General features: G+C 44.6%; 1 protein-coding gene across 3 annotated transcripts in view; it reads left to right on the top strand.

The window, feature by feature from the left end:
• Window positions 1-437: 437 nt before the first annotated feature.
• Window positions 438-26,971, top strand: part of TC2N (tandem C2 domains, nuclear) — a 49,764-nt gene continuing 23,230 nt past the window's right edge. The window contains exons 1-3 of one of the 3 annotated variants that reach the window (XM_048855040.2): window positions 438-639; window positions 24,501-24,627; window positions 25,252-25,482. In XM_048855040.2, coding sequence (XP_048710997.1) covers window positions 24,561-24,627; window positions 25,252-25,482 — 298 coding nt within the window. In that variant the 5' untranslated portion in view covers window positions 438-639; window positions 24,501-24,560. The other 2 variants (XM_048855039.2, XM_075129835.1) reach the window with 2 other exon arrangements.

Below are 26,971 nucleotides of genomic sequence, written 5' to 3'. Positions count from 1 at the left end.
AATGTTCCTGGGGAAAATTCTGAGTTACTGCTTCACTGTATAGATTATGAAGTATTTTATAGACTAGGGGGAGCTTTACAGTACAGGGCCTAGCACAATGGGGAGCTGTTTCCTGACTGGGGCCTCTGGGCATCATAACAATATAAATAATAATTCACTCCGCCCTAAATATTCTCTTCTATAAAGGTTTTATTGCACTCCTCACCATAGTATGTGGGCCCAATCCTGATAATAAGGGCCTAATCCCAGTCCCAGTTCGTTCATTGCGAATGTTGCCATTGACTTCAGTGAGAAACAGGATGGGCACCTATGTGCCACAGTAACGGGGGAAGCCAATTTAATGAAATGGGTCCTGAGTTTTGGCCCTATGAGAAATCCCATGAGCAGCCACACCTGTGAGGAGCTGCGGGGTCCGCCTCGCAGACGGGAATTTACCAGGAGAACCAGCTCCCTCCTCTCCTAACAAGAGCGATCAATCACTCGCCAAGGGGAACCGCTCCACCGAGGGAGGACACCTGAGCTTTACAGCGGGCCGGGACTGCAAGCTTGGAAACTCCCTCGTTGGCAGCCTGGACTTGTGAAGCGTTAGGACCCAGGGGAAAGGCTGCTGCCGCCGGTGTAATGGAAAGCCCTGGGCAGGTAAGGAAGCCAGTGCCTCGGGGAGACAAGCGAAGAAGGCAGAGAGCTGCGCCACCAGGATCGCTTTCAGGGGTAGACAGGCGGGGAGCGGCTGAGCCCAGCCCCAGCCGTGATACGGGAGCAGGCGGGGGAAGCCCTGGCAATAAAAGCTTCAGAGCCAGCTGTGTACAGGAGGGTCGGGGAGAGGCTGAAGCTGGGAGGGAACCGCACTGAGCCTGCAGGTAGCTGGGGCAAGGTCCAGGAGCGGGGTGCCGGGGTAGGAGCCAGCTGTGCAGAGGAGGCTGGGGGAGAAATGCTGGGCACGGAGGGCTCGAGCCAGCTGTGCGCAGGGGCAGTGAGGGAGAGACACTAGGCGGCGAGGGCTCGAGCCAGCGGCGTGCCGGGGCGACTGGGGAGGGCAGGTGCAAGCGCCGTCCGCTCTGCAGCATGGCGAGGGAGCCCGGCACCCAGCTGCCAAGTGCCCTGCCCGCCCAGAGGAAGCTCCGCAGCGGTTTTGCCAAGCCCCGGCCCCTGTGAGCAGGGGAGAAGTTGGCGGCGAGTCTCGCACAGTAGTCAGCCCCCAGCCTCTGCCTAGCCCCGCCGCCCGCCGGGAGGAGGATGAGGAGCCGCCCTGCCCAGGGGGAGACTGCCGAGGTAAGCAGCCCAGTCCCCGGGACCGTCAGCGGTATCGGCGGGGGGTCAGAACGGGAACCCCAGCAGCTGGCGCCCGGGGGTTTCCCCGCGGGGCAGCCCCTCTCTTTGGGATCTTCGGTGCAGACTCGCCTGACGCGGGGGATCTTGCTGGCCTGTTTGAGGAGGCGCCAAAGTTCTGGGCTCTCCCGCGCTCCGCCTGTCCCAGCCTCGCCGGCCCTTTTAACTCTCAAGGGGATGCGACAGCGGGTTAAGGGTTTTCCTGTTGCACTAAACGTAGCTAAAAAGCGCAGCGGAAGCCCCTAACTGAAACATGACCCCTCTGTAAGGGGCTAGCAGCAGCATGTGCTTGGTTACTTACCCACTCTGAAAACCCGGGCAGAGGTCTTCTGAACATGTGCTCCCTTTCAAACAAACTACTCGGTGTTAGTGAATGAAGTTGCTCTGTCCTTCAAAGGCCTAATAAAGAAACCCACAGGCCCCTGCCAACCTCAACCCCATGTCTTGCATTGTTGCACTCTAACATTAGGGAAAGTTTCCAGGGCCTTATATTGTGACGGTGCCTTCTCTTTGCCAGATGCAGCCAGCCCGCTCTCTTTGGCAAATTGCAGGAGTGAGTTGGCAATGTAGCTACATAACCGATAAAGCACTTATTTTGAAGGAGTGTCAGACAATCCCCACAAGTAAGTGGTGGGCTCTAGAAACAGTTGAGTTGATGTCCCCCCTTAGGTAACCACTAATCTGAAGACTAAAGTTTAGCGTTACAGGTTTCACAAGAACTGCATTATTGTAAACCCACACTGCCACAGCAACCTGCTCTGTAATTCATGCTGTGCCTGGCTATTGCAACAAGTGTTACCTAAGAGTGACTAGGAACAGAGTTAGGAGAAGGTGTTGAAGAAATTCTGATTAGGGCCTTTAACTGTAACCATTTGGTTTGTTGGTATTTAAAAATGTAAATATTAAGAGCTGATTGGGGTGTGAATTGACATGTATGTATATAAACCTGATGCACATACAAAATGTAAAATATTAGAGTGCAGATTTTCATTCCATGCTGATATATACAAGGCTCCTGTGCAAGCAAAACAAACTAATGCACTGATCCTGCAAACTGTTGTGTATGCTTAACTTTATGTATGAGACTGTTCATGTGTGTAAAGTTAAAGACATGCATAAGTGTTTGCTAGATCAGGGCATTAGTTTTTATAACTTCACTGAATCTTTGTCACTTTTGCTAATGGGATAAAGAGAGTTCCCTGTAATTTCAGCTGGCAAAGTATCAGTTGTAGACATTAGTAATGGCTAACGATCTGCTCATGAGAGGGGCTGAGCACCCACAATTTCCATTGACTTGAGTGGGAAGTCAAATTGAGTCAGTGGGACTCTGAAGGGATCCATCTATATGCAACAGCTTGCAAGATTGGGGCTTTTGTTTTTATTACACCTCAAATAACATATGCTAAGTTATAATATGCTTTGTCTCTTAACTCTGGTCTATTAAACTCCAAGTATCATTTGTGAATTAGAAGTGGCTTCAAAACATCCTGTTCTAAAGCCAGGCTGTACTTTTGTTAATGCATTCTGTGTGTTTGGGTTACTGGGTGTGTTCAGATACTCTCGTCATTAAAGTAGCACTGTAAGAACAAAGACTGGTTGTAATTAAGCTCATCTTATAACTTTCTTTAAGCATTAGGCATGCTGCCATACTGAAGGCAACACATTTCACTAGTTAAGAATGAAAGGGCAAATATTGTGGCACTGAATCTCCTTTAATTTATACTGGTGTAAATTGGCAGTAACTCCACTGAAGTCAATGGAGTTGTAACAATGAGAGGAGGAGAACTAGGCCCTGGCCTTTCCTCACTAGCAAATCTAGCAACCAATAGTAGAAGTAGTTTGTGTTCAAAGATGTTCATTCCTGCACTCTGGGTTAAACTGACAATAATACTCTTTTAACTTGGACTTTGCTTAATTGAGATGGCACTGTTTATTTCAGTTAATCAGTGGGTCTTGTCTGACCATTAGCAAAACTACTCATTCCCTTCTTTCTTTAGGCTTTTATTTAATTTTGCAACCTAGCTAACTGTATTTAGAGCAAGCTAGTATATTTCTTCAGATGCCTTAAATCTGGTAAATATCCTCACTCTAATCTTCCTCAGACAAATCCCTAACTCCCCAAACACAGAATTTGGGACCTGTTCCTTTTGAAGTCAAGGGTCAAACTCTCACTGACTTCAAAGAGAGCTTTGTGTTAAATCCTGTTATCCTCCCAGTGAATAATACTACTCGGTTTCCCTGGTAGCCTGATGGTTGCATCAATGGATGATCCCCCTCTTCCTCCAGCCATCTAGATGGTGAGAGAATTGTTAATGATAATGGGGAGGTGTTACAGTTAAAATGTTCTAAATATATTTTACTTGGATAGCAAACACACATCTAAGATTTTCATTGGGACCCTTAGAGAGAACAATCAGCGATTGGGGATACATAATGAACTCTGAATACATTTTATGTAAATATGAGAGGCAGTGGCTTCAAAGTAAGTGTGTGTGTGTGGATTCTGAATAAGAATCTGCTTATGGATTTCCCAGAGGTCCTGATCCTGCAAATAGTTAAGCACATTCTTAACTTTACTCATAGGAGTAGTTCCATTGAACTTCCAAGACTTACTCATGTGAATATAGCGGCAAAGAGTCCTGTGGCACCTTATAGACTAACAGGCGTACTGGAGCATAAGCTTTCATGGGTGAATACCCACTTTGTCGTCATGTGAATATAGTTAAACGTGAGCATAAATATATGTAGGATTGGAGCCTAAACTAGGAAGAGAGTTAGATCCTGGGTTTGGTTTGAACCTATCAGTATTGCATAATGTCTCCTAGCTATGTTAGCACATCAGAACATACAGAATTAGCTAGGTCACATCTCTTCTGCTTAGTATGTGTGTTTGTCTGACAGTCATCTTAGCTAGGTGTTACCTTGTCAGTGCTTTACTATTATTATTATTACTATTTAAAACCCTAAAACCACCCTCATTATAAATGCTGATGCTTATCTTCTCTCTGGATTGCACCCTTGCTTTTGTTCTGAAATTCTGTACTCTAGTGAAAATTGAAAATATTTGACCAGCTCTAGCGAGGAGTTCATTTTCATGAGCTGTCTGTCCATACACCAAAAATATCTTAAGTGTGTCTTACATAGTCTTGGCGCTCAAGAGATCTGGATTCTATTCAATGCTCTGCTTAGTGTGTTTCTTTGAGCAAGTTACTAAGGGACACATTTTCAAAGTTGAGCCCTCAATCTAGCCTAAGACACCGAAGTGATAAGATCTCTTCTGCCTATGGTATTCTCTCCCGGTTATAGTGTTTGTGAATACTTACAAATGACTCCAGTTCTTCAAGTATCAAAGGCATAGCAGAATACCTGATAGTTCTGTTCTCTCGCTACTCTTCTTCCATCTCACGTAAGAAAGAGGAGAGAGACTTCTGGGTGCAAAAACATCTTGGAATCACAATAAATTTTAGAACATGTTAGATAAAGTAAACCTCTTATACTTAAACTAGATTATAAAGTAACTGTTGATGACTAGGATAAATTCAATATTCTTCTGGGTTAGAATGGATGAAGTCTTTCATGTTGGAACTACTGCCACATTTTCACTAAAAGTCACGTTCTTCTTGCAGAAGTTTCATTCTCAGGGTATGTCTACACTACGGAATAAGGTCGAATTTATAGAAGTCGTTTTTTAGAAATCGGTTTTATATATTCGAGTGTGTGTGTCCCCACAGAAAATGCTCTAAGTGCATTAAGTGTATTAACTCGGCGGAGTGCTTCCACAGTACCGAGGCTAGAGTCGACTTCGAGAGCGTTGCACTGTGGGTAGCTATCCCACAGTTCCCGCAGTCTCCGCTGCCCATTGGAATTCTGGGTTGAGATCCCAATGCCTGATGGGGCTAAAACATTGTCGTGGGTGGTTCTGGGTACATATTGTCAGGCCCCCCTTTCCTCCCTCCGTGAAAGCAAGGGCAGACAATCGTTTCACACCTTTTTTCCTGAGTTACCTGTGCAGACGCCATACCACGGCAAGCATGGAGCCCGCTCAGGTAACCGTCACCGTATGTCTCCTGGGTGCTGGCAGACGCGGTACGGCATTGCTACACAGTAGCAGCAACCCCTTGCCTTGTGGCAGCAGACAGTGCAATACGACTGGTAGCCGTCATCGTCGTGTCCGACGTGCTCCTGGCCACGTCGGCCGGGAGCGCTTGGGCAGACGTGGGCGCAGGGACTAAATTTGGAGTGACTTGACCAGGTCATTCTCTTTAGTCCTGCAGTCAGTCCTATTGAACCGTCTTATGGTGAGCAGGCAGGCGATACAGATTGCTAGCAGTCGTACTGTACCATCTTCTGCCGAGCAGCCATGAGATGTGGATGGCATGCAGTCCTTCTGCACCGTCTGCTGCCAGCCAAAGATGTAAAAGATAGATGGAGTGGATCAAAACAAGAAATAGACCAGATTTGTTTTGTACTCATTTGCTTCCCCCCCCTCCCCTGTCTAGGGGACTCATTCCTCTAGGTCACACTGTAGTCACTCACAGAGAAGGTGCAGCGAGGTAAATCTAGCCATGTATCAATCAGAGGCCAGGCTAACCTCCGTGTTCCAATAAGAACAATAACTTAAGTGCACCATTTCTTATTGGAACCCTCCGTGAAATCCTGCCTGAAATACTCCTTGATGTAAAGCCACCCCCTTTGTTGATTTTAGCTCCATGAAGCCAACCCTGTAAGCCATGTCGTCAGTCGCCCCTCCCTCCGTCAGAGCAATGGCAGACAATCGTTCCGCGCCTTTTTTTCTGTGCGGACGCCATGCCAAGGCAAGCATAGAGGCCGCTCAGCTCACTTTGGCAATTAGGAGCACATTCAACACCACACGCATTATCCAGCAGTATATGCAGCACCAGAACCTGGCAAAGCGATACCGGGCAAGGAGGCGATGTCAGCGCGGTCACGTGAGTGATCAGGACAGGGACACAGATTTCTCTGAAAGCATGGGCCCTGCCAATGCATGCATCATGGTGCTAATGGGGCAGGTTCATGCTGTGGAACGCCGATTCTGGGCTCGGGAAACAAGCACAGACTGGTGGGACCGCATAGTGTTGCAGGTCTGGGACAATTCCCAGTGGCTATGAAACTTTTGCATGCGTAAGGGCACTTTCATGGAACCTTGTGACTTGCTTTCCCCTGCCCTGAAGCACATGAATACCAAGATGAGAGCAGCCCTCACAGTTGAGAAGTGAGTGGCGATAGCTCTGTGGAAGCTTGCAACGCCAGACAGCTACCGGTCAGTTGGGAATCAATTTGGAGTGGGCAAATCTACTGTTGGGGCTGCTGTGATGCAAGTAGCCCACGCAATCAAAGATCTGCTGATATCAAGGGTAGTGACCCTGGGAAATGTGCAGGTCATAGTGGATGGCTTTGCTGCAATGGGATTCCCTAACTGTGGTGGGGCCATAGACGGAACCCATATCCCTATCTTGGCACCGGAGCACCAAGCCGCCGAGTACATAAACCGCAAGGGGTACTTTTCAATAGAGCTGCAAGCTCTGGTGGATCACAAGGGACATTTCACCAACATCAATGTGGGATGGCCAGGAAAGGTACATGACGCTCGCATCTTCAGGAACTCTGGTCTGTTTCAAAAGCTGCAGGAAGGGACTTTATTCCCAGACCAGAAAATAACTGTTGGGGATGTTGAAATGCCTATATGTATCCTTGGGGACCCAGCCTACCCCTTAATGCCATGGCTCATGAAGCCGTACACAGGCAGCCTGGACAGTAGTCAGGAGCTGTTCAACTATAGGCTGAGCAAGTGCAGAATGGTGGTAGAATGTGCATTTGGACGTTTAAAAGCACGCTGGCGCAGTTTACTGACTTGCTTAGACCTCAGCGAAACCAATATTCCCACTGTTATTACTGCTTGCTGTGTGCTCCACAATATCTGTGAGAGTAAGGGGGAGACTTTTATGGCGGGGTGGGAGGTTGAGGCAAATCGTCTGGCTGCTGGTTACGCGCAGCCAGACACCAGGGCGGTTAGAAGAGCACAGGAGGGCGCGGTACGCATCAGAGAAGCTTTGAAAACCAGTTTCATGACTGGCCAGGCTATGGTGTGAAAGTTCTGTTTGTTTCTCCTTGATGAAACCCCCCGCCCCTTGGTTCACTCTACTTCCCTGTAAGCTAACCACCCTCCCCTCCTCCCTTCGATCACTGCTTGCAGAGGCAATAAAGTCATTGTTTCACATTCATGCATTTCTTTATTCATTCATCACACAAATAGGGGGATGACTACCAAGATAGCCCAGGAGGGGTGGTGGAGGAGGGAAGGAAAATGCCACGCAGTACTTTAAAAGTTTACAACTTTAAAATTTATTGAATGCCAGCCTTCTTTTTTTGGGCAATCCCCTGTGGCGGAGTGGCTGGTTGGCCGGTGGCCCCCCCACCGCGTTCTTGGGTGTCTGGGTGTGGAGGCTATGGAACTTGCGGAGGAGGGCGGCTGGTTACACAGGGGCTGTAGTGGCAGTCTGTGCTCCAGCTGCCTTTGCTGCAGCTCAACCATACACTGGAGCATACTGGTTTGGTCCTCCAGCAGCCTCAGCATTGAATCCTGCCGCCTCCTCATCACGCTGCCGCCACATTTGAGCTTCAGCCCTCTCTTCAGCCCACCACCTCTCCTCCTGGTCATTTTGTGCTTTCCTGCACTCTGACATTATTTGCCTCCACACATTCGTCTGCGCTCTGTCAGTGCGGGAGGACAGCATGAGCTCGGAGAACATTTCATCTCGAATGCGTTTTTTTTTTTTTCTTTCTGATCTTCACTAGCCTCTGGGAAGGAGAAGATCCTGTGATCATTGAAACACATGCAGCTGGTGGAGGAAAAAAAAAGGGACAGAGGTATTTAAAAAGACACATTTTTATAAAACAGTGGCTACACTCTTTCAGGGTAAACCTTGCTGTTAACATTACATACATAGCACATGTGCTTTCGTTACAAGGTCACATTTTGCCTCCCCCCACCGCGTGGCTACCCCCTCAACCCTCCCCGTGACTAACAGCGGGGAACATTTCTATTTAAACACAGGCAAACAGCCCAGCAGGAATGGGCTCCTCTGAGTGTCCCCTGAAGAAAGGCACTCTATTTCAACCAGGTGACCATGAATTATATCTCACTCTCCTGAGATAACACAGAGAGATAAAGAACGGATGTTGTTTGAATGCCAGCAAACATACACTGCAATGCTTTGTTGTACAATGATTCCCGAGTATGTGTTACTGGCCTGGAGTGGTAAAGTGTCCTACCATGAAGGACGCAATAAGGCTGCCCTCCCCAGAAACCTTTTGCAAAGGCTTTGGAAGTACATCCAGGAGAGCCGCGAATGCCAGGGCAAAGTAATCCTTTCACATGCTTGCTTTTAAACCATGTATAGTATTTTAAAAGGTACACTCACCAGAGGTCCCTTCTCCGCCTGCTGGGTCCAGGAAGCAGCCTTGGGTGGGTTCAGGGGGTACTGGCTCCAGGTCCAGGGTGAGAAACAGTTCCTGGCTGTCGGGAAAACCGGTTTCTCCGCTTGCTTGCTGTGAGCTATCATCATCATCATCATCATCATCATCTTCAATCTTCTCCTCCTCCTCAACCTGCTTCAGTGTTGCCTCCATCTCCATTGAAGGAGTCAAATAACATGGCTGGGATAGTGGTGGCTGAACCCCCTAAAATGGCATGCAGCTCATCATAAAAACAGCATGTTTGGGGCTCTGACCCGGAGCGGCCGTTCGCCTCTCTGGTTTTCTGGTAGGCTTGCCTCAGCTCCTTAAGTTTCACACGGCACTGCTTCGGGTCCCTGTTATGGCCTCTGTCCTTCATGCCCTGGGAGATTTTGACAAAGGTTTTGGCATTTCGAAAACTGGAACGGAGTTCTGATAGCACGGATTCCTCTCCCCAAACAGCGATCAGATCCCGTACCTCCCGTTCGGTCCATGCTGGAGCTCTTTTGCGATTCTGGGACTCCATCATGGTCACCTCTGCTGATGAGCTCTGCATGGTCACCTGCAGCTTGCCACGCTGGCCAAACAGGAAATGAGATTCAAAAGTTCGCGGTTCTTTTCCTGTCTACCTGGCCAGTGCATCTGAGTTGAGAGCGCTGTCCAGAGCGGTCACAATGGAGCACTCTGGGATAGCTCCCGGAGGCCAATACAGTCGAATTGTGTCCACAGTACCCCAAATTCGAGCCAGCAAGGCCGATTTAAGCGCTAATCCACTTGTCAGGGGTGGAGTAAGGAAATCGATTTTAAGAGCCCTTTAAGTTGAAATAAAGGGCTTCATCGTGTGGACGGGTGCAGGTTTACATCGATTTAACGCTGCTAAATTCGACCTAAAGTCCTAGTGTAGACCAGGGCTTAGAGTCTTCTTTCATTGCCAGCCCCCATCTGAATCCAAATGATCATGCAATCCAACATAATGGCTTCACTCATTTGCATTAACCACCTCCACAACTTATTTTACTATCCTTTCTTGTCCGAATCGGTGAACATATCTCCAGCTCTCAGGAACATTGTTATAAATACAATAATTGCAGTGGTACTTACCTAATGCTGTGTTAGGCACATGGATATAGTACCTCTAACAGCTATTACAGGCCATGGCCGGGGTGTGTGCATTTCAGTACATTTAAAAAAATAGGTTTTAAGCTTTATCATGGGACCACTTTATAATGTCCTTTCCTTTATATTTGAGCTAATCTTGCATGTGAAGAATTGGCTGAGATTTATAGATATTATGCTTTTGGCCCTTTTTAAGCTATATTAATCATCTGCTTACTAGGACTTGGATGATGACTGCATTTAAGAACTGCAGGTGCAAGATTAGAATGCTAACTAAAAAAAGAAAGTGATTTGGACATCAGCAAACAGCTGCTCAACTCATTGGAGACTCCTGTTGCTGCAATGTTTTTCTCCAAGGAGCTTTTTAAAAATGTCTTAGTTTAAGATGCTCTTTCACTTTTTTTCAATTAATTTTTGTCTTTCCAAAGCCCATTGGCCCAGCATCAGGGGAAGGTTGTCTCCTTTCTTGTGATTATTGAGGTGCAGGGAAGGGGTGTGTGGGTCAAAGCAGAGTTGTCATTTGGGGCCATGTCACAGAAACAACTGCCCATTGTGTTCTCCTGCCAAAGTTTACTTCCCCTTTCTCCAAGGGGTGTCTTTAGAACAGAGGCAATTGTTCCTACAGCTGCAAAGGTTCAAACGCACACCTGCTCAACTTTATTTTTCTTCAGGGAAGTAGCCAGCAGCAATTGCAGTTTTACTTTGTGCCTTATTTCTATGTTGGTGGTCTATTCCTGGGCTCTGTGCACAGATGTATTGGTTTGGGGTGGGCCAGGGGTGAAAGTAAGTTAGAGGATTTACCAGTATGCCAGAGTCCTGAGCAGGGGGTGTGGCCTTAACCAGAAGAGGCAGGGCCTTAAATCCCTGGGCCCTTTAAATCTTGATTTTTAAAGGGCCAGGGCTTCAGCTGCGGTAGTGGCGGCTGGGAGCCTGGGGCCCTTTAAATCATCCCTGAGCTACCAGCTGCAGAGGCGGCTGGGAACCCCGGGGCTCGGCGGCAATTTAAAGGGCTCAGGGCTCCAGCTGCTGCTACTGTAGTGGAGCCCCAGGCCCTTTAAATCACAAATTTCTGAACACTTTCCAGAAAGCAACCAAAATCCACAGAAGGTGCTTTTGACTGCCCTAAAATCCAGAGGATCCAAGTAGGAGGGGTTTTGGTTTTTTTTTGTTTTTTTTTTCTGGGCAGGCAAGAACTGTATGACCCAGCAGATTCAGAGGTTACACAGGAACCCCATGCAGTGGAACATAGCTCTACCAGCAGCCAGCCTGAAAATGCTGAAAAGAGGAGCTGTAGCAGTCAATATTATGGGCTGTATTACAAAACAATCTTTTCTGGGTACCAGCTGTCCTCCACCATGTTCGATGGAGCTAGGAGGCTCTCTCCAGCCGCTTTGCATTTTAACCGCCACCCCAACTATGCTCAAAATGGCATCTACACCAGAGAATCAACGCTATCAAATCCCACAACCACTGGCCACGCTTTTGCCACCTGCAAGCCCCCTTCCTGAGCTGCTTGCTGTTGTGGACCCCCTCTCACCACTCAAGATGTCAGCACTATGGTGATTAAAAATAGTCAGAGAAATGGCAGTAGAAAAAGTAGCTTGACTCAAAGTTCTATAAATGCCCTCAGCTTTTAGTTAACTTGAGATTTTGAGAAATTCCCCCAACCAGCCTTCAAAGATATTTCAGAATACATTTTTAAGCCACAAGGCATTCATTCCTGGCTATCTGGAACTCTTGGGTTCAGAAGAATTACTGCAGTTTTATTTATTTTGCAGTGCACCTTATGCTGAGGGGAGAGTGTCATAAAGAGAATTTAAGACGCGGACAGTGCTCTCTTGGTGCACACAAATTACATGGAAGGATAGAGAGATTGGATGGCCCAATAGTTAGGGCCCTAAGGATTTGAGACACACTAATTTGAGTTCCCTGCCCCACCACAGACTTCCCATGCGACCTTGGCCTAGTCACTTAGCTTCTCTGTGTCTCAGTTCCCCATCTGCGAAATGGGAATAAGAGTAATCCTCTATCTCCACAGGGGTGTTGAGGCATTTGATACTATTGTGATAGGGGCTATATACATTCCTAAGACCGAAGGCAATGTACCTCTTCTGGGACACCTGTATATAGCTAGTGTTTTTTCCCTCCTTCCACTCCTGCTGCAACTGGAGCATCACCCTCCTAGCCAATAGCAGGGCTGTGTAGCTTCCTGGTTTGCCCATTGCCTTTTTGAATAAGACCCTTCTGTGTCTCCTGGGGAGTTTGTCTCAGAGGGACATATGACAGCCTGCAGAGGTGCACATATAACTACTAGCCTGCCTCCACCCACCCAATGTTTTTTTACAGTGCTGTACAAGGCGGAGGAAACTTGGAAAACATCATATCGTCCCAAAGCAAACCCCAGCATGGGAAGAGGAGATGGGAATGGCTTCCCAAAATGGTGGGGAAAGCAGCCCTTTATCAGTGTTGGCACAGCAACTAGGATTGGGAAGATAAATACTTGGGCTTTTTCTGACTTCCCTCAGCACCTGCAATGCCCCAGCTTGCACATACAGGGGACTTATCACCTGCTGAGAGCAGGACAAACCTCAGCAGGAGAAGAAGGCAAGAGGCAGTGTTCAAAGGATGAATGACTGCAGCCCAACAGAGGGCTGGGAAGGCCAGAAATGTGGAGGGAATCGCTTCTTGGAGTACACTCAGAGGCTCAAAAGGGAGTGTGTGGCCCTGGAAAATGATGTGATGCAGCCAGTGCAGAGGCAGTAGCTGCAATGCAGCACCTTCTGTTACAAAGATCAAGCACAGCACCTGATCCTAGTACTGTCCTGCAAACTATGGGGAACATACCACACTGGGATCACCCTTTCAAGCAACTAAATTTCAGGCTTTTCCCACTGCAATCCACCCCCCCCATCCCCCTGAAGAAAATAGTTCACAGGAGCGTGTGAGCATGCTACACTTTGAGCATGCCACAGCTCCATTGGTTTTGTGTTTGAGCTATGTTGGTTATTTTTTTTTAAACTCAAGCAATGTTATCTGTTACCTATGAAACTTGTAAATGTGGTTTTTTTTTTTTTTTTTTGGTTTGGTTTTGTTAATAACTCTGCTGAAAAAGTTTGAGTAACAGCTCCCTACATCAGTCTCACATGGCTGTCTGACAATACACATGCATCATCCTGATCACAGTGCACATCTTCCATGCTGCCTGACAGCAATGTGAAAATGGCACTGGCAAAATACAGATACCAGGAGAGGAATGATGGGAGTTTGTTTGACACTACGTCCCAGAATTCCTGTAAGTTCTAGTAGGCATCCCACAATGCACTGTGAGACTATCACTGTACACAGCTGAGTGGCAGAACGTTGTACCATGGGATATCTGCCCAGAATACTTCATAGTTAGTTTGAACAAGCATATAGCTGTGTACACGTAACCGACACACCTTCTGGGTGTGGTGTTCTGTCCCATCTAGTGGCAGTGAGATCACTTAAAGAGAGATAAAATGAGTCTGTTCTATAACCTTAGCTAACAGGCAGTTGGCTTTTAGCTCATGCAGTAGAGGCTCATGCACTAAGCTCCAGCGGTCCCCGGTTCAATCCTGCCCACTGACAACTGGGGTCTGTCGGCATTACATACACAGTGATTCATAAGGGAAGTACTTTAAACCAGCATAACAAAGCAGTGGAAGTTCAGTTCAGTATAGTTAATTTGTTCACTCTAGGAACAGTGAATTAATCCAATGTAACATCTTCTTGTATGTAGTGCCTTAGACCAGTGGTTCTCAAACAGGGGTGCGTGTACCCACGGGAGTACGCAAAGGTCTTCCAGGGGGTACATCAACTCGTCTAGATATTTGCCTACTTTTACAACAGGCTACATAAAAAGCATTAGCGAAGTCAGTACAAACTAAAATTTCATACAATTACTTGTTTATACTGCTCTATGTACTATACACTGAAATGTAAGTACAATATTTATATTCCAATTGATTTATTTTATAATATGGTAAAAAGGAGAAAGCAAGCAATTTTTGAGCAAGTAGTCTGTGAAGCTTTTGTATTTTTATGTCTGATTTTGTAAGGAAGTAGTTTTTAAGTGAGGTGAAACTTGGAGGTATGCAAGACAAATCTGACTCCTAGAAGGGGTAACAGGTGTCTGGAAAGGTTGAGAACCACTGCACTACAGATTTGCTCAGAGTAGGGTCATCAAGAGTCTACAAGAGTCCCCCATTCAAGGATTGCACAGAAAACTTTCTTTAAGAACATTTCTGCTTTTGTTGCATTGCTGAACGAACTGTTGTGTGACATTATCCATCTGGAATGATGTGGACATTTAAAATGGGGCCTCTGGGTTTGACTGTTAAGAAATGGGATGCTAGAAAACCTGAAATCGTTTCTGCAGTACAGGGAACTGTAGTATCTGTATCTGGCCTGTGATTTTTAGTTGACTATTACTAGCTCTGTGGCAGAATAGCAACACAGAGCTTACTTATGTATTATACCCCAGCTAAAGACTGCTTCCTGAGCTGATACTCTTCCTCCACCTTGGCTGGCAACCTGCTAAAGTTGGTAATAATAGCAGTACTTCCTAGACACATCCTGAATGCTAGCAAGAAAATGCAGGACAAACCTGTTGGTCACGAATACTTTTTAAAGTTTAATTTTAGCTGTGGCTGTCCTCCCCTGGTGAGCATAGCAGTCAGCCCAATCTGAAGGCTCTGTATGAGGCTGGTAATGGAGGGATGGGGGAGATTAGAGATCATTCATAATGGCAATGGGGTCACTGGGCTAGGGAATGAGTGTAAAAATGACTCTAGCCTGGTGGTTAGGACAGTCACCTAGGATGTGGGGAAACCCACGTTCAAGTAAATGCTCCAATGACTCTTTATTTACACACCGTGGAACAGCGTCAATGGGAGAGTTGGAGGGAGCTCTCTGCCAGAATATCCCCTAGCCCTATGGCTAGCATACTCTCCTACAAAGTGGAGAGTAATCCCTTCTCCACATCAGGCAGAAGGTTGAACACAGGTCTTCTACAGCCCAGGTGAGTGTTCGATTCACCTTTTTTATTGCAATTTTTGGATTTGGTTTGGGTTGAACCAAATATATATATATATTTTTAAATAGGGCACTGCTAGCAAACCAAAAAAATCAGTTATTCACCCAATTGTAGGTTTAAACTTATGTGGGAGACCTAAGGAGCTCAATCTATTTATCAGAGAGAAGGCTAGGAGGTTATTTGGTCTATAAGTGCCTATGTGGGGAGAAGATATCTGATAGATAAGATTTCTGTTAATCTCGTGGGCAAAGACATAAAAGATCCAGTGGCTGGAAGTTTAAAGATGGGGAAAAATTTGAAACTGAAAATGTTCAACAGTGAAGATAATTTACCACATCCTTTGATTCTATGTTCCAATGGTTGATTCTGTTGTCCAGTCTTGATATAAAAACTCCATCTTGCTGAAAGATTTGCCCCAGTTCAGTCATATACTGCACTTGATGCAGGAATAACTGGATGAAATTCTCTGACTTGTATTATATAGAGGGTCAGACTAGATAATTGGAGTGGTCCCTTTTGGCATTAAAATCCATGATTCTATTATGATTGGGAAGCATTCTGGAGAGGAAAGTCTAGTGCTTGGAGGAAAGTGTTGGTTTTTTTTGTTTGTTTTTCTTTTGCAAATTTCAAGCAGAGGACTGGCCAGTGGAAACATGACGGGTGGGATGTACGCTGATTAAGAAGAGAAACAGAATGGTGGGAATGCTGAAGACTATCAAAGCTATGTCCTGCTGCACAACCTGGGAAATCCAACTGCTTGCATGCACAGAAGGAGAAAATATCTTCTTTGCAGTCAGGCCCCAGAAGGAGCCTGACACTTGTCAGGCTCAAAAGAAAAAGCACTGGGAGTAATATGGACCCTCCAGCCCTGCATCAATTTCTTCTTGCCCCTGCCAGTCTTGAAAACTAAATCAAATCAGAATGTTCCCTCTGTTTCTATGGTTCAGCCTCCTTCCTCCTCTGACCCTGAGGTTGTGAGATGGCTCTGGTTGACTCATCACAGTGGCTGGCACTTAAGTTTCTGATACAAATATGTAACTGTCTATGTCCTGGCAGCTTCGGGTGACCAGATGTTCTGATTTTTATAGGGACAGTCCCAATTTTTTGCATCTTTTTCTTATATAGGCTCCTATTACCCCCACCACCACCACCCCGTCCCGATTTTTTTCATATTTACTGTCTGGTCCCCCTACGGCAGCTGCTCAGCAAGCACCAAAGCAGCACTTCCAGAAGATCAAAGGCTGAGGTAGCCAGGGGCCCCAGTTTTCCTCATTGCAGGATGTAAGTAACTCCTGCTGACTTCAGGCAATGTTACTCATATCCTGCAGTGGGAGAGTAGAGCCCCAGCAGTGAATCTGATCTAGTAGATCAGATCTACATCTCACAGTCAAGGGCATTCATTTCCAATGTCCGGGTATCCTCGATACAAGAGAGGCATTGAGGAACATGGAAATTGCCATGCTGCTGCAGACCAATATTCCATCTAGTTCTGTATCCTGTCTCTGACCATTGCCAGTACCAAATGCTTTACATGAAGGTATAAAGCCCCCACACTGGACCATTACACAATAACCTAAGCAAGTGGGACATTTCTTCCTAGCCCCAGGCAGTTAGTGGTTTGTTTGCAGCATGCCATTTTATCTTACCCTGTGTAATTATATTTTTATTACTCATATTTAAATGGGAATTTTTTAAGCCCTGCTATGCTCTTTGCCTCAGTACTGTTTTGTGAGACTCCATCATAGCTTTGTGTGTGTATATATATATTGGAAATTTTTTCTTTTATGGGGTGTCATCTTGTTTCTTGTGTTATGAAAGGCTTAATAGCAAAGCCAGATTTACTCTGTCTGTTCATTATGTAATACTTTGTCACATAGACTTCCATCTGAGGAAGAGGCTTTCTGCCCGTAATAATTTTCATTGCCCTTCTCTGGAACTTTTCTATTTCTACTGTAACCCTTCTGGTGTCTCTTCCAAGATCCATTGGTTTGAGGGGCTACATCTCCTATCTCCTTCTGGGGATGGGTACAAATGCCCTCCCTGCATTTTCCCAAAAGACATAAGAATTGGAAAGAGACTCTGTATGCAAACTCCCAAGATTTCCACGCTCTTAAGTTATATCTATGTAGGGAAGAATAGGGTCCTTGGTGAGTAGATACTTAACCACTAGCTTGCTATAAGCATTACTGGCTGTAGGGGTTCTGCTACTCCAGCCAAACCTGCCAGCATCCCTCCCTACCAGGCTGTAGTTACATACCCAGTAACTTCTACCAGCAGAATTCAGTAGTCTATACACTTAAATTTTTAGTTGTTTAACTTGCATTCACTAGAATTGAGTAATGGTAACTTAGTCAGGACACAAGTGTCTATTCCTACTCAAACAACCTGCTGCTGCCTAGGGTTAAACTCAGCTAGGAACAAATATTTGTCTGGCCTATTAACAATTGTTTATACACAATTAAAAGTCAAGTTTAGAGCTTCCCTAAGTGACCGCATATTCTACCTGTATGGTCTGAACCGGCCAGACCTAGCTACAGAACTGAAAAAGCAAGACTTTGTTTTTTAACCACACACTCACTTTGGTGCTTAGATGTGGTGAACAATGAATGTGTGTGCTTACCTTGCTGCTACTGTCACAAAATACCTTTGTCTGAAGGCAAACTTCTCAAAACCATTTGCGCTGTTCCTCCAGTTTCTCGATATTTTAATCTAGGAGCCTCCCCTTTCAAATCAGAGTCTCCCCAGCCCAGCGTCACTTACGCAACTACTCCCAATAACCCACCCGACATTTGACTGCAACCAGTTGGTCCTGTTAAGACATGCACTGAGTGTCTGAGAGAGCCTTTCCAGCCTGCAGCGGAAGCAGCTTTTGCTGTAGTGTGTTTTGTTAGACCTCCAGTGATGTGTGGTGTTACAGCTATGCTCTCTGCAGGATTTACAAGGCTTAAAGTGGACAGGGTCTCCTAGGATTGAGATCCAGCCAACAGGAAAAAACAGGCTTGAGTGATCAGTACCTGGTGCGGAAGTGGTGAAGTCCAAAGTGGCACTGTTCAAGGGGCTGATGGTCAGCTGGTGTAAAGGCTCCCAGCGCCGATGAAGGCAGTGGAGCTATGACTACCGATGTCAGCTGAGCATTAGCCCCCAAAGGCTAATCGGTACTGGCCATTCCTCTTCCTAGTTATTTTGCTGAATACTTCCTATTTTGTCAGGACACGTTGCTATTTGCAGTGGTGCTGTAATGTACTTGTGGAACGGAGGTCTGGGAATGAGTTGTATGTATTTCAGGCTAGAAATAAATCTCATAACTGTTTTGGCATGTCTTCTAAATGTAATCCTTTGGCAAATTGCAGTATGGCAGATCTGTCAAGGATCGGAATGCTTAACTTTTATCTTCATTTAAAAACACCTGTCCACCTCCAAAGAAGCAGTGGCGGTATTAAATAAACAAGCTATTCTAGCTCTAATTTTTTTAAACCATATATTTGCATCATGGGACAATAACACATCTGACATTTCTTTGAGACCACTTCCAGCCTTGAGTATTTATACTATGTTCAGCTATTTCCGATCCTGTTTAGTTTAGTTTATTTAATGAGTTGTTGAAAAGATTTGCATCTCTGTCCAAACATTTGTCTCATGTCTTGCAATTATTCTGAAAGCATCTGGCAGTAAAGTCTTTGATATCCAGTTTATCTGATTTTAACTCATTCAAAATTTCTGTCTGAGAAACCTGAAAATCATTAAGGTAATCTTCTCTGGTATAAATACATTAAAATAGCAGTGATTTAATTCTCTGGATTGTGTGTGGGTTTTTTTTTAACTATATTCTTTCATCTTGTCTTCCATGTTATTAGGGGAATAATTGGACTTTCCCTTTCACTTATGTTTTTGTTAGAGGACTATCACTGAGCTATATTTGATTATCCAACCGTTGGATGATCGGGGCTTACTAGAGCCAAATTCATATTGAGATGTGGTGCGAGGAAAGATTGGACTTTGTGGATAAAGCACTGGACTGGCACTCAGAGCTGGGTTCAGTTTCTGCTCTTCTACAGTCTTCCTGTGTGACCTTGGGCAAGTCACTTAATTTCTCTGTTCTTCATCTGTAAATTGGGGATAATAACTCTTTGTCTTGTCTATTTTTACACTGTAAGCTCTTCACATCATGGACTCTCTATGTATGTATGTTTGTATGTATACATCAAAATGGGGCTCCAAGCTCAGTGATTGGAAGATAAAGAAGCGCAGGATTCCTGAGGCTGACACAGATTTTCTGCGGTGCAGTGGGACATCAGTCTCTCGTGTGCTTAACATAGAGTTTTGCTATTTTATAAGTATTTGTTTTAATTGAGGCTAAATATAGATTGGCCCTCATTCATATGTGAGTACAGTAGTGAGGCACTGAACTGAAAATTCGTAACTAGATGTCTGAGCAAAGGGTTCTGGTTTACAGAATCCATCCTTCCTTCCTAGAGCCAGCACCTAAATCATGCAGTACTTGATAACTATTGGAACCTATAAGGACGGTCCTATACGAGTCCCCAGCAGGATTTTTTTAAATAATCCATGTATACAACAGAACTTCAGTATTGCCAATCTTAAGAGAACCAAATCATGAATCGGAACCCTCTAAAATTGAAACAAACAAATCCATGTGTGTTTTTTTTTTTTTTAGTCTTTTGACTTCTCTCTATTCCTCTGCCCCTGCGTGTGAGAGAATTTCAGGTTGAAAAGTTAACCTTTAGTACAAACACAAATATACACCTCTCCCTAGCTGCTCAGGTGGTGACTCCTGCCCTCAACCCTATGAGAGGGGAACAGACATCCATTTCTTATTACTGTCTGGGACTTCTCCATCCAGCATCCACCAGCATCACCCTTCCCCCGTTCTACTGCCCCAGGCCCCTCTCTCTGCTCTAGGACCATACCTGAAAGTAGGGCTCAGTGGCAGGACAGGTCTGTGCCCTCAGCCCCGGGATTCACACACATAGCTCTGCCCGCATGCCCAGCCCTGAAAATTGTGAGATAGAAGGAGCTACTCACACCATAATGATAACTCTTCCTGCAGGTGCCAAAATACTGTGACTTGCAATCAATTCATGAGTTAGCAACATTGCCTACCACCAGGCTGGGAGAGCTCCCATCAGATCGCCTTCACTATTCTCTGCTCCCACCATTCCCCTGCAATTCCATGATCAGCTCCCTCCATTCTCCCCATTTTCCTTTCAGAGTCTCCACTGCTCACAGCCCCGGTGTCTTGTCTAGCCCTGTGAACCCTGCAGTGGCAGCCATTTTGCCTGTGGACATGGATTCAATCTCACTGGAAACAGTGGGAGGTCTCAACCAACTTTCTCGGGCAGCCTCGCTTCCATGTGCACACAGACTGTAGGGAAGTGTCGGCCATCTTGCTGTCCTCAGCCCCATGGGCAGTAACATAAGATACTTGCAATTTTGAATAAGAGAAGATCCATGAGTTGGCAGCTTTTGATCAGGTTTTCATGAGATAAGTTAAAAACATGCCAGAATTGCTAGAGTCCTGATAAAATTGTGGGAGTTGGCAATGCTGGAACCTGTTAAACAAATCTCTATCCTACATAACTTCACTACTACTAGATGCATAAAATCAGTAGCAGTTGTGTGGCTAATCCTATATGGCTCCTTGAAAATGTAGGAGTGAGAAGCTAAGTGCACTGGGGACTGGTAGATAAATTATTCTGAATAATTTAACTGCTACTCAGTTTCTAAAGTGGAAACAAGGGGCTGTAACATCTGAATTTGAGAGTAAAGCCTTTCACTATATTCAGGGTATTTTGTTCATGGTTAGCTTTAAAAAGTAGTTTTTAGAGCATCCACTTTATCATGCAGGAACCATATCAGACCTGCTAAGCAACGTAAGTCAAACCCATGTTTTAGATGATCAGTCCCACAGCAAGCCTTCAACATGCTTCTGTAATGTGTTTGTGGCACAAGCAGAGGCTTCAAAACTGCATCCAAAACATGCCACCTGCTTTGAAACCATTATGTTCTTTAACACAAAAAATGCTAGCCCAAACATGGCTTTTAGTTACCCATTTGCTCTGGGAACTTTCTTTTTAAAAAAGTCTAATTTAAACTAATGCTGTGACGTAGACACTGCTACGTACGTGTCTATATACTCTGCAGCTTGCCATTGATATTTCTATGCCAGTAAAACATTAATGTGTAAATAGCATTATCTGAGCATGCTTGTTTCTGTACAGTAGATGATGAATTACTCTTGTACATACTTACACTATAGAAATGTATGGCTGGTCCCACACTGGACTTGACCTCTTGTTTTCATTAATCAAATGATAAAGTACAGTTTGTTTTAATTCTAACAGAAAGTGGCCTGCTTTTATTATTTAAAAACAAAAATCTGCCTAGGATGCAGAAATAAGATACTACTACTGTTATTATAAAGTCCATTAAAACAATGCTTACGTCCTTCTTCCCAAGCAAAGGATTCAGCACAGTGATGAAAAGGAGGTAATTTGTCATTGGGGTAGAAAATGGGGCGTAACTATTTCTGTATCACAGTGAGTCCTGTTCAGTATGTTAGGAGTATGAGTTAACTAGATCTGTTCTAGCTGTCATGTACTGAACTAAAAGAACAGGAGGACTTGTGGCATCTTAGAGACTAACAAATTTATTTGAGCATAAGCTTTCGTGGGCTACATCCTGCTTCATCAGATGCATAGAATGGAACATATAGTAAGAAGATATATATAATATACACACACACACATATACATACAGAGAACATGAAAAGGTGGAAGTTGCCCTACCAACTCTAAGAGGCTAATTAATTAACATGAGCTATTGTCAGCAGGAGGGGGAAAAAAACTTTTGTAGTGATAATCAAGATGGCCCATGTACTGAACTATTTCTGGTACATATGTGGAAAATTAGTTTTCCTGCCCTTGGAAGCCTGGGAAGTTCCAAAAGATTTGTGGTCTCTGTGCTAGTGGTGGCGATAAATTCAACCTGGGCATTCTGAGATAGAGAATATTATGCCCAAGCAAACTGTCATCAACTCTTAGGTACCATTGTTACAGATGTTAGAGCAAACTTAGCAGCTGTTACAAGCCCAGTTGAAACACTGTGAAAAAGAGAAAAGCATATAGGCTCCAGTTCTGTACTAATAAAAACTGGGAAGGAAAATCAGTAAAGTAAACCTCTAATTCCACAATACTTAGCCAAGAGGTAATATGGGCCTGAGGGGTAGGGGCAGTCCAGTAGATTTGACATTATATAGCATCTTGCTTTCCTTCATCAACCAGATAAGCAGTTAAATTCTTATATTGTACATCTTTTTAACTGATGTGCAGAAAATCTATTGGTGTAATCCATTGGTAGTGTTCTCACCTCTGGAGATTGTAGATTCAAATCCCACATGATAAAATGAGCTCATTAATGATTCTGAGGCCACTTCCTACAGTATATATCACTTCCTCAATGAGAAGTGTCCTCTTTAGAATGGGATATTAAACCAAGGTCCTGCCTATTGCTGAAAGTTAGAGATCCCATAACAACTTTTCCAAAAGAGCAGAATGTTCTCCAGTTTCCTGGGTAGCATTCTTTCAGCAAAACATGTCCCATATTCAGGCTGCTTCTGAGCCAATAATAGTTACCATATTTGACTATATAATCACTGGACTACTGGTGTTTTATCTCCTTGGCCCACAGTGAGATCTTGAGCATGAAGGGAAATAGATAAGAAACCATATTAGATGAAGTTGTGGTCCCCAGCTTCTTTCCTGAAAATAACCACAACCCTTCAGAGAAGTTAAAGTAAATTAAAATTACCATAGGCTCTTGCCATGCTGGTGGAACATTCGCTTTTGTGACTTACTAGGGTTTCAAACACCTGAAACTAAAAGCAAGAGGGCTATGTGTGACACGTATTTCCCTTTAGTCAGTTCACCACCACAGCTCCCAGTTGAGAGAGAGAGAGTTGGTGAAGCAATATCCATTTGCAATAGACCATTCTGGAACTTTTATGCAGCAATTGTAATAATGACAAACCTTTATCTAGAGAGAAGACATTTCCATTTACTTTTCACTTATATTGCCATCTTGAACTCATGTAATTCACAGCCTTCTAAGTGAAGCCACATGTGGGTTATGCATGATCATGGCTAACAAATTAAAACACAAGGTACAGTGCATTATAACTATTCTGTACCAAAGAGGGGCCTTGTGTTTGCGGAATATATTCTATACTTGCCATTAGTATAATTAGGTACCTACTGATTGCTTATTTCCCACTGATAGGTACAGTTGAAAGAAAAGTCACATATGGCAAAACGCTTGTGTTTTTTACTTAGATGAAATGTGTACAAATTTACAATGGCTCCAAAAGGAATTTATTGGAATATTTGGTGGTATCCAATAGAAACAGTATTTGTTAATAGAATTAACATTTAGCAATAAAACCATTTGATTAAAGTGTGTGGTGCTCCCTAGCTGTCTCTCTTTGCATACAGAAAAAGACCAAACTGTTCAAAGCACACATGGGAGTAGTCTATACTGGAGCATGAAAACGTTCAGCATAATTTCCTGTGACTAAGATGTACAAAAAGCAGACTTATGGTTGGTTAACTCCCATCTTTTCTCTTTGTTGTCTTTCCCACCCCTTCTGCTTGTCTCCACGTTCTGTTTGGCCTCATCTTGTAGCTCCAAAGGGAGGGGATTGTCTCTTCACTATGTTCTGTAAAGTACCTCACATCTGAGATGTGTGTAAATAATAAGGCAGCTAGACTGTTCGACAGGAGGCAGTGCAGCTGTTTGTCTCTCTGAAAAGAGATTATAAGCATATAAGTAAAAGGACATTTAAATAAGAGGCCATTTATTACTGTCAAAGTACTTTTAACGTTAACCGACTGTTATAGGTTTGCTTTTATTCCTCTCCACTTAGTTTCCTAGAAGCTGTCAGCAATTTCCACTCTTCTGTATGTGTGGAGGACACAGTTGTATATGAAATGGGTCTTCCATTCAATACATAAACAACCTGAGAAAGCAGTAGTTCCATGGAAAAACTAATTTTGGTATCATGCATAAATATCGCATGTTAATATGTAAAGCATGGAATTTACACTGAGTAATGTAAAGTTGTGTGAAAATATTAGACAATGAAAGGACTATGTGAACAAAGGAAGTTGGATAAAAAGAAACATCTTGTAACTGACTTGACTAATGCTAATAAACTCTGTGGAGCTTAGTGGCTGATATGAGTGTGAGGAGAGAATTAGCACTCTTGAAAAGAACCATTTTGTTTATCTTCAGTGTCCCAGCCTTAGAAACACCAAATCTTATGATATTTTTCTCCACCTCCATGCTTTATGTATAAGAGAAACTAGTTAAAATAAGATAAACCTAATGGTGCTGCTCTTGCTCCCATTTAAGTCAATGGTGTTGGCCTCGGGATGTGATGTGACAGTATTTATAAAATAATGGTGTTGCATTTTAATTTCTGCTACTCTCATGTTGTGTATGTTTTCAGGGTTGACTTCTGCACTGGAGCCTTGTTTGTGTTTCACTTAAGTTTGAAATATTAGAAGCTATGGCAAAAGAATGCCTAAAGAACTGCTGCAAAGGGTGTTTCTACATGGAGAAGGAAAAGAATGACTGTGAGTTCCACACCATAATAATAAACATGCCTGTTAATAGTTTTGAAATTGAAGCTTCATTAATACTTCCTGGGGATAAAATGCTAAATCATCCACTTCTTTTGGATTAACTTGAATTATTTTACAGCATCCAAACTATAGCCTCGATTTGAACATTAGCATATGCTGATTAACATTATTAATCAGGGACGGAAAAAAGACAATTGTACGAAGTCTGCAGCGTGTTGTATTTGGCCCTGGAATACTAGCAAAAACCAAAACCATTGTTACACCAAGGGTCATGTAAAGGTCTTACCTCTCAAATAACAGGCTAGAATGCAGTGCTTTACTTTCTGCAAGCTTGTAATCACAGCTTTCAATTGGTATAGTGTATTAATCACTTTTCGTACTGGATCATGATACACTGTGTGGTGAAGTCTTGTAAGAGCTGAAGTGAAAGCAAGGTGCTTATTACAATAAAGTCTGGGTGGCAACACATTTTGGGCCAGTACAAATGCTTCCAGAATCAGTAAACTTTCCAGTGCTGCTCCTATATGCAATGACCGTAAGGAAACCCTGTGAATCCTTGATCCTGTTAAACACAAAAATCTCTTCAGACTGAATGCACTTTATTTTTTTTAACAGTTTCCATGGAGAAGGAATCTGAAGCTGCAGCCAAAAACAGGCAAAGCATTGTGGAGAAACCTCCATTGTCTTCTGTGTCAGTGAAGCGTCAAGTTGGCTGTTCCGAGGATTATCTCCTTGCGAAACTGCCATCGGATGGCAGGGAGGTCCCGTTTGTGCTCCCTCATCTTAAACTAGCTTACATACAACCCAAGAACCTTGGCAGTTCGTCGCACGTTGGGGGAATTCAAGGTAAATTTAAAAATCATAATGGTGAAATAGCGCCAAAAAAAAACAGCAGAAAAATGGCAGCATTTCATTAGATACTTTAATTAGGTCTTTGCCCAAGCGATGTAAATCGGACCAGTCTCTAGATTGGGGTGGGCAAACTTTTTGGCCCGAGGGCCACATCGGGGTTGTGAAACTGTATGGAGGGCCGGGTAGGGAAGGCTGTGCCTCCCTGAATAGCCTGGCCCCTATCTGCCCCCTTCCTGCCCCCCCTCTGAGCCCCCAACCTATCCAACCCCACCTGCTCCTTGTCCCCTGATCGCCCCCTCCTGGGATCCCTCACCCCTAATTGCCCATTGGGACTGCACCCCCTATCCAACCCCCTCTGCTCCCAGTCCCCTGATTGCCCTGACCCCTATCCACTCCCACATCTATCCAACCGCCCTGCTCCTTGTCCCCTGACTGTCCCCCGGGACCCCCTGCTCCTTATCTACCCCCCACTCCCCGCCTCCTTACCATGCCAGAGCCAGCCACGCCACCCAGGAGGAGCAGCGGGCCAGAGTGCTGGCGTCATGGCAAGCTGAGGCTGTGGGGAAGGGGGGACAGCTGGGGAGGGGCCGGGGGCTAGCCTCCAGGACCGGGAGCTCAGGGGCCAGGCAGGACACTCCCGTGGGCTGGATGTTGCCCATGGGCCATAGTTTGTCCACCTCTGCTCCAGATGCTGGTTTGGATTCCAATGCTTCCCAACCTCCCTGCCTAACCAAAATTTGAAGGTAGGTCCAGGAATTTTGGTTTTAGACACTCTGTTTCTAATGTTTAAACTAATTTTATCCTGGCACTATAGCAAAATGAGGGTTTGTTGTTCTATTTTGGCTTTTTTCACATTCTTAGTAAAAATCCATGCATCTAGAAATTAGGTAATAGTTAATATATAGGTCCCAGAAACTGCTGTTCAGCCATTGTTACATCTTGGGGAAACCAAAGATGCTGAATGCCCCTTCTGTAAATATTCATGGCAGATTCTGAGATTAAGAATTTCTCCAGAAGCCCAGTCTCCTGCCTTTTTCCTCAGTCACTGCTCTCTTGCCCTCCACAAGAGCTGCTTTGAGGAAGACTTTCACAGTATGGAACCCACTCATTCTGCAAGATGAGAAATGTTCAAAGTCGACATCAATCAACAAAGCCCCCAAGTCTCAAGTTTCACTCAGAGTAGAGAAGGACACCTGGAGGAAAACGAGTTACCTGCAAAAAAGCAGTGTGAAAAGGCAGTTCTGTAAGGTCTTGGAGACCAGAAAAGGCTGAAGACATCCACACCAGCCAAACTTCCCATGTAAGGAATGGGGTGCTGAGACTCACCGGCAGCAGTAGTGACTCAGCGGCTTTCTCTCCAAGCAATGATCAGTGTGTGCCAGCATTTACAAGTTACCACACAGCTCTCCAAAGCAAGCACATTTATTTTAATGACAAAAGCGCACAGAGAAAACCATAAAATGTCCTACTAAATGTGCCAGGA

Source organism: Caretta caretta, chromosome 6 (assembly GCF_965140235.1).
Source record: "Caretta caretta isolate rCarCar2 chromosome 6, rCarCar1.hap1, whole genome shotgun sequence".
In the NCBI taxonomy this organism is placed as follows: domain Eukaryota; kingdom Metazoa; phylum Chordata; order Testudines; family Cheloniidae; genus Caretta; species Caretta caretta.
The sequence above is the reverse complement of the archived record's forward strand: the minus strand, read 5'-3'. Positions and strand labels throughout refer to the sequence as shown.